The sequence below is a fragment of the Falco cherrug genome, chromosome 15 (genome assembly GCF_023634085.1).
Source record: "Falco cherrug isolate bFalChe1 chromosome 15, bFalChe1.pri, whole genome shotgun sequence".
In the NCBI taxonomy this organism is placed as follows: domain Eukaryota; kingdom Metazoa; phylum Chordata; class Aves; order Falconiformes; family Falconidae; genus Falco; species Falco cherrug.
Window position 1 is genome coordinate 2,997,987 of NC_073711.1, and position 12,595 is coordinate 3,010,581.

The 12,595-nt window shown below is 40.4% G+C and overlaps 1 protein-coding gene across 1 annotated transcript; it reads right to left on the reverse strand.

Moving 5' to 3' along the window:
• Nucleotides 1–266: 266 nt before the first annotated feature.
• Nucleotides 267–11,504, reverse strand: LOC102045805 (ras-like protein family member 11A-like). Its single transcript, XM_005441933.3, has 4 exons — nucleotides 10,755–11,504; nucleotides 9,325–9,381; nucleotides 6,890–6,972; nucleotides 267–2,954 (listed from the first exon to the last, which is right to left on the reverse strand). Exons 1-4 carry the CDS (start codon nucleotides 10,897–10,899, stop codon nucleotides 2,487–2,489), a joined length of 753 nt encoding a protein of 250 aa, XP_005441990.1. The 5' UTR covers nucleotides 10,900–11,504; the 3' UTR covers nucleotides 267–2,486.
• Nucleotides 11,505–12,595: the final 1,091 nt, after the last annotated feature.

Consider the following 12,595-nt stretch of genomic DNA (forward strand, 5'->3'; position numbering starts at 1 on the left):
TAAATGTTTGCCACATGTTAGCATTTAGGAGAAGACTTAAATGTTTCAATATTTTTTGGCCTTAGTTAAAATGTAGACTCTTTTTTTCCCCCACTAGTGCCGCAGGAATGTGGGAATACTTACTTTTGTAGGAGTACAAATGTAGGAATACTTGTGTATACAGGGTCTATACGGTTATAAGAAGGGGAAAAAAATATATTTTTAGTCTAGTATAAACAAGGAACATTTAAAGATGTGAGATATAAAGGAGCCATTTTATACAGCACTCAGGAAAGACCTTGCATGTTTTTATTAATCACTGTTAAAAATAAAACACTGACAGGTTTGAAAATTGTTGAACATTCTTCCCAAATAAGAAAGGAATCGATCTGAAAGAGTAAGTTGCAAACAAATTTAACAAGCTAGAATACCTAATTCTCTTAGGCTTTTATGAAAACAAATGTTGTCAGCAAATTGTCTTCAGCAAATTTAGCCATTGTTATACAATACTGGGATAGTAAAATATTGAATTGTTATTCAAAATCAGTGATTATTTTTCCAATGTAAACAATTTTCAGTTTGTGTCTCACAAACTGCTCTATTTCATGTTATTGAATCTTTAGATTCAATATTTGAGCTATGGTATTAGTAATTTAAAATACTGCAATTCTATGCTAATAAATGTCATACCAAAGTGCCTGCAATGAATAATGACACGGCTCAAACATGAAATTGTTACTTAACCATAAGCTAAAGTAGAAATCCTCTGATATTGAGTCCCTGTTTGGATGATCTAATTTTCCTTTTCCCTTCCTACTACTACTTGAAACTAATTTTAAAAAAAGGTGCAGTTCTTTTGTGTGAATAGAAGAATTTTAAATTAATCAGAACAAAAGACATTCTCAGATGACCAGCTGTGGAAAACAATAAATAAAACAGAAAGTGAGCTGTAGATAGAGCAAATCCAAGTGATAAAGAAAATCATGGCTAGAGTTGTCTAACACAGGGATAAGAAAAATAGAAAATACATTTTCAAGCCCTGAGCTATTTGCTGCTCATAATGAGTAAAATGTTGATTTAGCTCAGTATTGACAGCTGAAACTGCAGCTGGGCATATTTTTCTAAATCCATCAGACCAGGGTTTTCCCCTTCTGTATTCCTGAGTGCAAATCATTGAGCTTTACTTCATTTCATGGTCCTGTGAATTGCTCATATGGTCTGTTTAAAGAAGATTGTTGCATCATGACTTTTACATGGTCCAACCCAGTTTCTTTCCACTGTAATTGAGACTAGAATGATGGATGTTTCGGTCGTTGTTATTGCTACCATAAAACAGGCCAGCTCACAGGATACAGCTTCAAATCCCTTTGTACTTGCTGAGACACAATGCTTTGAGATGCTGCCAGTGAAATATGTGTTGATAGACTGGTGATTTGGATGCATTGCGAGGTATTGATAAAGTCTGTTCTTAAGGCAAATAACAAATTGACGAATTCCTGAAGCCAGAAATTTCAGGCATCATAAACCGTTTTCTTCTTAAAAAAAATTAAGTGATTTAAAAAAATCTGATTAATTAAATATACTTTATGCAAAGGCCTTGTTTCTTTAAAACAGCATCTTGAACTTGAAACCTAACTAGTTTGAAAGAAAAAAAATTACATAGTTTTAGGTCACCTCCTTGCTCTTGATTAACACAGTCCATTTTTTTGCAGGTTTTAAACCACCCTTCTCTGTTTCTTCCTCTCTCATTACCATGTAGGAAAGCTACAGGAAAATGAGAAGTATGCCATTGAGAAACTGACTACAAAATGCTGCTATAAGTATGTATTTTGCCCATATAAACACTTTCAGAAACAGTCAACGTGTTTAAAGAAAAATAATCTGAAAAAATAGTGATTTAAAAAAAACCAACCCTCCCTTTAAAGAGACACTAAGGCGAAGCTTGCATATGAACAAATCTCTCACCAGGTTGCTGAGAACACTTTCAAAGCTGCAATTTAAAAGCTTTCAGTTACTGCTTTTCACTATTTGTGCTCTTCATTTACTTTTTGCCTTTATTTTCCAATCTTGTGACTAAGCAAATTTGGTAATTTTTTCTTGCTCAGTATAGCCCAGATTGCTTTCCTCATGTCTTGCTATAGCTTGTTGCCTATGTTTGGAATACAATCATCCCCAAGATAAGTCTCTTCTCTTAAAAGTGGGATTTAAGTATTTTTATTAATAAAATCCACATTTTAAGCTTAAACTATTTGACTGTGTCCTTTTCAAAAAGGAAATAATTTGGGACAATCTATTTTTTAAATCACAGTTTCTAAATTCTTGCCCCTAAGAACAAATTCTGTCAGTTCCTTTGCTGAATGAACATGGGATTTTTAAGGAAGATGTAAAGACAAAATCAAAAGGCCTCTCACACAACCTGATTGCTGAATTTCGGCGATGCCCCTTATTACCAGCTTATTTTCTTGCCTTTTTTTCAGGGCTGTGGAAAACAATTTCTGTAGGCTATGTCAAAGTGTAGTGGCAGATTTCCCTTTGGAAGTCAGAGCCTGTTTCAAACGTCTCTTTAAGTCCTGCATATTTGGAGACTTGGGTCGGACAAGGTGGAGGCCTCTTCGTTTCTCTCCATTGCAGCTCCCAATTATCCTGCTGACCTCCTGGCAAAGCTGCTGGAAGGCTTCATGCACTCCCTCACAGTTCTCCCGGGCTGAGACTTCATAGTAAGTACCTCCCAGTTCACTGGCCAGCTGGAGCCCTTCTTTGGAGGACACCTGCCTGGCTCGCAGGAGGTCTCCTTTGTTCGCCATCAGAAGCAGGGGAATGTTAGCATTTGGGTGAATCTTGCGGATGTGCTGGTGTAGGGGACGGATGACTCGGTAGCTCTCATAGTCTGTGATGGAGTAAACAAAAACGAAGCCATCTGCCCAGTAGATTGAACGGTTTATCTGCTCTTGGCAGCATATGCTGTCAGTGTCATCCTGCCGTCAAAACCAAGAGGTGTGAGATTAGAAAACTGAGAATAGGGAGCAGACAGAGCAAACAGTCAAACAGCACTGTTAGCTACTCGCAGCTTTGTTTTAATGTGTGGCTGTTTCTTGGTGTACAGGCAGACACCTCTGACTGCCGAGGAATGTACCAGACAGAGGAGAAATTTCCACTGTGTCAGTAACATATTACAGGTAAGCATTAATGTGGAGTAGAGAGGGCTCAGAGCAAAGTGGTTAAAAATTAAACAACCAAAATACTGATATTGAAAAGTTTGTTCTGTATTCTGTTGTACTAAACCAGTGTGACAGAAACCCGTGATTTTACTGTGGATAAAATTGTGATGGGAATGGTAAGAGCATTATAAAATTCAGCAGGCTAGTCACACTACTGCAAGCAAACGGTTGTCCCCCAAAGTGTTTTTTCAGGGCTTTTTCCAATCCTGCATTCAATGTCTCCATGCATGGGGATTCTCACTAACTGTGTTTGGTGAAGTCTGACAGGTTTTTCTGCCATGTAGGTCTCCAGATAGTCAAAGGCAAAGTTACTTCAAAAAAGCCATTTGTTACAAATAACCTATTATTGGAACCAAAAATGAGGTGAAATCTTATTGCTCATTTGTAGAGCAGCATTGCATTTGTATTATTCTTTTGTTTGTTCAGTCCATTACCACCACTCCTACTCGGACAGCCATAGCAATCACCACTGTTGGGAATATAAAACCGAATACAATGCTGTGGGGCTGGAAGAGGGATCAGCTCACTTTTCAAGATGAAGCTATTTTCAGCTAATCCACTACTCTTATCCATGCTGGTGTGCAACCCAACCAGATAGGGAGATCACTCTGCAGTTATTGCCAGTATGCTTGGTTTGTAAGAACTGACATTCCTGTCACTATTACAGGCTTTCTGGAACTTTGTAATTTCTTTCATATCCATCAAGGCACTAAGCATATTCAGTATTCAGCTCTTGATGAAATTGGTAGGAATTAGAGGCTTTTGTGCATTTTAGGGGGAGCTCAAACTTTTATTATTATTATTGCTAAATTCTATTCAAGAAAACTTCATCAACTTCAGTAAGACTATTAGAACTTATGTTCCATTATCTATCTATAGAACATGTATCTGCCATTCACATTCATTTTAACAGAATTTGCATGTGCTCAGCAATCTCTCGAAACAGATCACTTTTATTTAGACACCTAAATATGAATCATAAAGCCTAACTTCAGGAAACAGTGGTGGAAAAGAATGATTAAAACTGATCAGTTCGTTTATGATAGATCAAACAATAAAAAAAGGACTACTGTCAAGGGTCAAGGTGAGGAGAAAGAAGCAGGATTTCTGAAGGCTCAGAGTATAAATTAGGCTTACGGCTTTCAACAGGAGTTCTGCTAACTCACTGCCCTTTGCAAATATTTCAATATTGCCCATAGAGACATGGGCTTATCATACCTAGTAGTTCTTTGCCCTTGCCTGCTTACAGTAATGCTAAATCCTGTTAGCAGTGAAATGGTTTAACAGATGCTCTTATCACTCCTTTCCCTCCTCAAAACCCTCAAACCCAAAAACCCAACAGAGTTGCACATGGAATGAAGAGCGATCCTTCCTAGCAGCCTTGTTTATAAGGTTAATGAGAGCAAACTCAAACCAGGACAGGGCAGGCTGTGGGAAGAAGGGCAATTTGCACTGTTGGTGTCTGGGTTGTATCCAATCTGTAGATAATTAGCCAGCCTTCATGTCCTGCTAGCCTCTTTTCACCAGCAAACTCCTTTCATGGAGAAAAAGAACTAATTGCTCTGGCAAGCGTTTGAAAATGTTTTTGGAGAAGGTGTACATTCAGAGAGCCTTAATGAGCAGAAATTCTCAGTTACTCCAGCTAGGCCCACCCAGTAGTGAGACCTACGGATAATCCCCAACGGAATGCTTTATTCAGGAAAATCAAAGGCTAATGGGCTACTTTTAAAATGGAAATCTCTGCTCTAGAATGAATTTTGAAACACACTGTCATTTGCCATGTGTAGACCAAGCAGTGATGAATCACCTAACAAAACCAGTTATCTGTTTGCTTCTGTTTCTCTCTTAAATATTAACATTTCCAGCGTGGCTGGAATCCCGAGTGATTCCACATGAGTTCCTCCAGAAACACTATACTCAGCCTGCAGAGTGTAAGAAATTCTCTTCCTTAAGGATTTTAACAGAAAATCCAACCTATTCTCAGTCTTAGCAAGGCCTGTTAAGGAACAGTTCCTTCAAATTATTTCAGATACATCATTTGATGCAAACAGACATACAGTCCAAGATAAGTGTGTCTCTGGGAACTACTGAAACAAGACAGACCTTTGACTGGGACAAAGAAAATGAAGCTCCTTCCTAACTAAATAAAAATCATTGCTAACTAAGAAACCTCAGCTGTTGGCATTACTAAATTTTGCGGACCTCTGGCTACAGTCACAGAACTATAGTGCACAGTCTTAAAACAGGGAAATTAGAAAATAAACATATCTGGTGTGAAAGAGGGAATTAAATTCTTTCACGCCCTCCTTTCTCCACTGGGACAGAAGAGAGAGGGGATTCCCTTTGTTAAGTGTTTATCAGGCAGTCCCAATTGTACCTAATCACCACCCACAGCTGCTCTTTGCCTGTCCTCTCTGAGCAAGCTGGCACAGGGCCTTTGTACTTTTAAGTCCCACTTGAATATTTGGAGGGCTTCCATAGCAGCTTTTGTTTGCTTTTTAGTGTCCAGAGTAAACGAGGGGTCCTCTCCTCTGCTCTGTGCACCCCCAGCAGCAGCAAAGAGCGCGGAACTTTGTCAAAGTTTTCCCCTTAAATCTACTTCCAGTCATCAGAGAAGATGGAAATGGAAACTGAGGCTGTGGGAGCTTTGCTTAGCCTGTCCTGTAAACTCAGGATAAAGCAGGTCTACAGCACAGAAATGAACCCATGCACACATGGGTCTGTGCAGACAAAACACTGTATATAAAGCTCTGCAGGGCTAGCCTGAAAGAGGATGGGTGAAGGTGGGGTTCCCATCCAGACATATCTTTGGCCAAGTCTCAGCTTAGGCTGAGGTTAAGGCCAAACCTAGAACTTTAGGTTTGATGGTGACAAGAGCATACCTAATCTTATCATGATTTCTCGGTTATTCTATAGGAATTATTACCCTCATGAGATTTCCACCATTCATGTAAAAATAAAGTTCATTGCATTTCCTGCTGCTTTGACACTACTTTCACCCTCTTGTTCCACATGTGAAGCAGATCTTCCAAAAAAAAAAAAAAAGACATCTTAATCTTAAATCCTGCTTGGAAAAATATTTCTAGAAACAGGTTCCTAGTCAAATATTAAATCTAAAATATCTAAAATACTGATAGAAAGAGGGGTGTGGATAAATGCTAACACCTTAAAAATAAGGAATTAATGAAACAATTTAAATCACACACCTACGGAAACCACAGAAAAGCACCCTACTTGGAAATACAACTGCTTGGAGGCCTGTCCCTTTGGAAAGAAACAGCTTTCTAGAGAAGGCAGATTCTGGGTCTGTGGAATGGTCTGAGTCAGCTGGGCCTCTAGGCAGGTGGGTTTTCTGCCATGCAGGGACAGAAACCATTTGACAGGAAATAAAATTATTAGGTAGTTGGCAGGAACAAGCCAGATTAGGATTTTACTGCTATTTAGGCTTGGGATGCAGTAATGTGTTTGAAATGGATTTATGTTAATTTTTATTTACTCTTAAAGGAGCCTGATGTAACCTTTTCAAGGGCTCATTTTGGTGGGGCTTAAGGTACCCCATTAGTCTTCATTTGGGTTTGAGCCCAGGTATTTTTCTGCCAGTAAGTGGAGTGAGTTACAGATGGAAGTGCTGGCAACAAACAAGAGACAAGAATTGTGTGGTAAAGCACTAATGCACTGAGCAGATGTTTTACCTCCAATGAAACAAAGGGAGTATCCTGCACCTGCAGAGAGATCTGTTCCCCATCTATGGTGAACTTCCTTGAATACAATGCACCTGGGGGAAAAGTAAGATTATGAGAGTGAGTGACTGTAGCAAAGAAAGAGTACATAAAGGCAAAGTGGAGCTGTCAAAATCCAGATTTTTGAGGCTTATGGTAGGTAGTTGGTTATAGAAAAGTGAATGGCACCAGAGTGGCTGTGTGGCTGGTTACTTAAGTAAAGGATGTTTTAAATGTGTTCCTAGGATGGTACCTGGGAAAGGTGGCACTTTATATTGAATCAAATAGTCAAAGTGGGGTGCATAAATCCCATTCAGGTTTTCAATCCATATTGTTAACTTATTAAAATGTGGACTGCATATATTCTTAATCTCAAACCAGGATATCCAGGTGTTGTCTGTAAAAGGAGTGAGCTGTTTCCTATTGCAGTTTTCTGAAAGCTTTTAAAAAAGGAAAGCATTCTAGTTTTGGATGCAGAGTAAGTGACTATATACAAATCACCCAGTTGCTCTTTGGGATTTGTGTGACCTTAGCCGTACAAAGTTTGGTTGAAATCCCCAAAGACTGGACATTTTGAATCTGACTTCTGGTTCTGAATGACACATATTCAGGGCCAAGTGCTAGTTCAAACCATTTAGGACTGATCCAGCTCTAATAAAACCATTGCTATTCTGGGTTTGAACTTTATTTTGTTACTGGAGTGCGGGTTAAGTGACAATTAAAACTTAAGTTTTGATCTTATGAACTATCTGTGGTTGTGATAAGGACAGCTTCAGAGACTGATGCCATCATCAGTTTTCTTGAGGACTTAATACAAGATACATGGATATGTGAAGAAATGCTATATCCACAGCTGTATTCTATCGCCTTTCAGCCTTATCCAAATGCAATTGTCACTGCAGCATCTAAAACAAGGCACTTCATCTCAAACACAGAGAAATCCCATCTATTGGAGGGAATTCAGAGTATGGAATTCAGATTAAGAGGGAAGTCAGTCAGTCAGTGACAATAATGCCATCACTTCTGAAATTCATCTTTGGTTCCACGGAACAGGTCTTTTTATTCCAGTGAAAAAGAATTAGCTCACAGGAACATTTGCAATACATGGGAATTTAGTATGGCAAAGTTTGCAGCTGAAGCCAACATTATCATATTATGCTTTAATACTGACTGAGGTGATCTAGCCCTTCTAAGATTTTTTTTTTTAAAAACAGACCAGATTTTAAGCGGAAAAGATACTGTTTTAAGGGGAGATACTACCCAACCGTGAACCAAGACCAGACAATGTTACTTTTCCTATTCTGTAATGCACTGCACAAAAAGGAGCAGGTACTTTCAGATACTGACTGTGCTCTGCCTTATACTCAGTTGAAGGAGAAGCATGGTTGAATGATCACAAATACACTGCCACCTGTTTCTTATTTCTGGCATATTTCTTTCATCTACAGCATGGCTGTTGGGCTGGTAGCTTAATGAGAAAAGCATGTGGTTCTCAGCAATGTCTCTGGCAGCAATCCATTGCAAAGCTCAGAAGTCTAACTTGATGTACAGTCTCCCATAGAAGAGATGAAAGAGAAGAGAGAGAAATAGGGCAGTCAACCATCAAGGTTACTTAGGGTCAGTGAGAGGGAGCTGTAAGGAGGAGCTTTTCAGATTGTATTTCATCAGACAGGCAGAGATCAAAGGTGTCTTGTACTGACATCTCCTTTCCTAACTCATTATTCTAAATTCAGTATGCATCTCCAAAGTGAAGCGATCACTGCTTAGAATCCTGTCCTTTAGCAAAAACTGTGAGGTGGCCTATTTTGGGGATGTGCTAGTAGGTATGAGCATGGTGTACATAGATCCTTTCTACAACACTGGCCAATACAGTTGGCACTTCCTTGGAATAGAGGCTGTGAATTAAACAGTTCACACGAACACATCCTCTGAGGTGTCAGGAATAAACAAGAAATAAGCAGCTTGTATGGTCACTTTGCTTATCTTACAAAAAGAAGATTTCAATTTGGAAATCTGCCTTGTCATAAAAGCCACTGAAAAAAGGATCTGAAGTGCCTTTTACGCACTTTGGAATTCCTCTGGCTTCTCTGGGCTTGCAGAGAGAGCAGCATTGGGTTTCTGTGGTTTTGTCAATAGGCACGTTGTTCCTTGAGTCTGCATTTTAGTGTAGGTATGTCCCCAAGCAAACCTTTTATTCTGATCCTTTTCCATCAAGTTTGGAAAAAAATAGCTAAAAGGATCATAAATAATGAAGCTTTGATTTACTGCTTTCATAGCTTGAGGCTATTAACTGAAAATATGCACCTTATGGACATCTAACACTGCTTGGCTTTCCTGTAATATGCACCAGTCACAAAATAGAGTACATTTCAAGCTATCTGCAGTACTGCAGTAGAAAGCAGACTCACCAGTATTAGCTTCATAGTCTCCAATAAATCTCTTTGTGAGAAAGCGCACAACCAGGGCTGTAAAACAATGAAAAAAATATGGGCCTTTAACGTGAACCAAAATCAATCTTTGCAGAACACATAATATCTTACTGGAAAAGTTAGTATAATATGAAACCAAGTTAATCTCTGAATTGCTCAAAGATTATTCTGCAAATGCTTCTCTCAGCACTCACAGGAAAAGATCTGGGGCCAGACTGTTATACCTGATGCAGAGTTTTTTGCAACTTAGATTCAGTGTGGCTATTCAGTGTAGGATACGGAGGTTTGTTTGTTGGGATTGCAGGTATAACAATCTGACCTTTGGTTTGAAATAGTTTAGAAAAAGAGTAACAAGTCAGTAAACTGAAACTAATCCCAATACCAAATGTAAGACCTCTGTGTCTTATAATAAGTGAGGCTGATGAATGCAATGGTTCTTCCCAGCCTTAATAATCCTCAGTCCTCCTCATGAAACCCATTTGTGATACCTAATCACATCCAACTAACAAACTCCATGCATTCTGCACACGTGGGTCATGCTGCAGCACCCTGGGCCTTCTTATTCACCTTAACCTGTGTGCTTTCTTACACTGTTGGATGAGAACATTTTCCTTTTTCTTGATCTTGATTACATCCTGTTGTGGCAACAGTAACTTATATTCCTGTAGTGCTTTCATCTTAGCAGATTCCTAATCATTTGCAAAACCATTTAGTTAATACCTAAACGAAAGGATTTGTTCTGCAAGCAACTCTATCATAGATTTCATTTAAAATAACATTTTTTTTCACAGTAGATACTAGGTCACCTCTTTAGCACTATTAAGTAAAACTGACTATGCAGTTATCTTCAACAAACTATTTAAAAATAGGATGAAAATGTGGCTGCTTCAAATCCAAAACAATCAAACATTTTACTTGAGTCCCGTGGAACCTCAGATGTAGTAAAACAGATCTGGCCTTAATAACTTCTGAAATCATGTACCATACAATAGTGCTTGCTTTACCCTCTTCTCCCCCTTGAAGGATAATACAGGAAGACACATCTTGTACATTGTTATTTGTACACAGAGCATAAAACATTTGCAACAGGAGAGTAAAAATGATTAGCCCCATTTTTGGGCTGTGGAAATTTAGACACAGTTAAATAATTTGCACAAGACCAGGTGGAATAATTTGTGAGTATGGAGCAACTAACACAAGTGCCCTCTCCTCTCAACTGCCACCTCCTGTTGGCTGTTCACACAGAGCTACGGCAAATCTGCCTCACAAATTATTCAGTGCACTTTAAAAAAAAAAAAAGTAATGCAACAGATAAGAGTTTTTACAGCCTTGGTTCTACTGTCTGAGCTGCATATGAGCTCGTAAATAAAGCAGCAAGAAAAAGCGTGGAACTACACCTGTGGACTTACCTGTCTTGCCAACGCTACTGCCACCCAGTACCACGAGCTTGATGATTTTGTTGGGCACGCAGTCTAATACAGGATACTCTGGTATGGGGAGCAAGAGAAAGTTAGTGGAATACTGTGACATAGTATCCTGAGAGATGAGACGCATGCCAGAAGTGAGAGCTGTTCAACTCCAGTAGGAGTTGGGAGAGAAAAGAAGGAAAACAGCGTCTCGGTGTCTGTTCTTGGCAGTATATCCTTGGATGGAGGAGCCTTCTCATTTCATTGAAGTAGCTTTCCTGGGGAACGTTAGAGCGACTGGCCTCCTCTGCCCGATGCCTCTGCTCAGACAGCAACTCTGGAAAGCAGGAGGGAACTTTTTGATCAGCCCCCGTGCAAGCTGACTCCTCCGCGCGCAGCCAATCGGGACTGCATCCGCGACATTCCTGCAGCCGGGCACCGCGTGCCCCACCAGCCCCCTCCGGTTATCTCCCACCGCCTGCTCCGTCTGCTGTCCCTTGGCTCTTGGCTAAACCGAGATTCTTCTGGTTTACAGTCATCACAGCAGCGTTTTCAGCGAGGTACAGCCACCCCCATGCTCTGCTCCAACACCACTTTGAATAATCCCGTTCTGCCTGTCTAGTTTCTTTGCATTTTCAGTTGGCTCCAGCTCCATGCTTTGTTGTTCTCCCTGTCCTATTGTGTCCTGCAGTTGGGCCCCTTCAGAGCCCCGAAGCTGATGGGACACTCCTCTTCAGGAAAACAAACACTTTCCCCCCCACACCCCCTGCCGTGGTTTGCAGGCAGCTGTGGGTTATTCCAAAATACTAGCTCACGTATGTATCCTACAGGACACATTTAATCTGCTGGTTTATACATGTTGTTAGTCTTAATGGCCCTCTGGAATGTGGGTTAGCATTGGGTTGGGACACTGCAGTTTCTCCAAACATGGAAAAGTGAATTCAGGGCTGGCGACAGACTTGGGAAGGACTTGGTATCCCTCAGTGGGGTGAGCCAGAGAGAGGGAATGAAGAAAGAATGACTTCTATAGGAAAACACAGTGTAGTTTTAAGACAGCTGGCGGCTGCAAGGTCTGTTGGGATGACAGCATGTAACCGTACACTAGCTACAATCAGCTCTCAGTTCTCAAGGATAATGGGGAGGGAAGAAAAAGGGAAGAGCAGTGGGGAGGGAATGACCCAGATAAAGCAAAACTGCAAATAATATAAACCAGATGTAAATTAAACTACAGAAAATATAGTTAGAGCATTCATCTTTGAAAAACTTTTCAGAAGAGGTCTGCAAGGGGCAGGAGAAGCTTTAGGCAGCAGTGGCAAGAGGCGAGCCTGGTGCAGGCAGCACACTTCTGAGACATGTACTCTGTCACGCTGTGTGGGAGACATGGATATTAATGGAAGGTGGTACTGCAAGCTAATCGACCCACAGATCATGGAGACCTGAGGATGCAGATTTTTCCTGTCTTCTGTATGCTCCTAGCAGGCAGAAGGCAAGCATGGCTCATTACATAGAGGCTGCAGCCACCCAAAAGACTTTTTCTGCCCAGCTGCTTTCATGCCGCTGCTTTCAATTGCAGCATACACTCGAGTTCTCCCAAACAGGTTTTAGAGGCCAGGGATATGGTTGTGATCTAGCACAAGAGGATGGGAAATCAGGTCAGGTCTCTAGATTACTACCCTTCCCAAAGCACTGGCAGCCAGGTTGTCAAATGATCTCAATTTCCATGCTGGCATCACGGAGGACAGCCTGAGTGTGAACAGGCTTCAGAAGAATCCAGCTTTGGTGCACAGCAATCCAGTGAAATAAGCACGAGATTCAGAAGATTTATGGATGTGTCATTTTTCTAA

Excerpts from the sequence above, each read along its gene's own strand:
- LOC102045805 (XM_005441933.3), bottom strand. The coding sequence starts at position 10,899 with ATGCGTCTCATCTCTCAGGATACTATGTCACAGTATTCCACTAACTTT. Across the intron at positions 6,973-9,324 it reads AGACTATGAAGCTAATACTG|GTGCATTGTATTCAAGGAAG; the intron begins GTGAGTCTGCTT and ends CTTTTCCCCCAG. Across the intron at positions 2,955-6,889 it reads CTCCCTTTGTTTCATTGGAG|GATGACACTGACAGCATATG; the intron begins GTAAAACATCTG and ends TTTTGACGGCAG.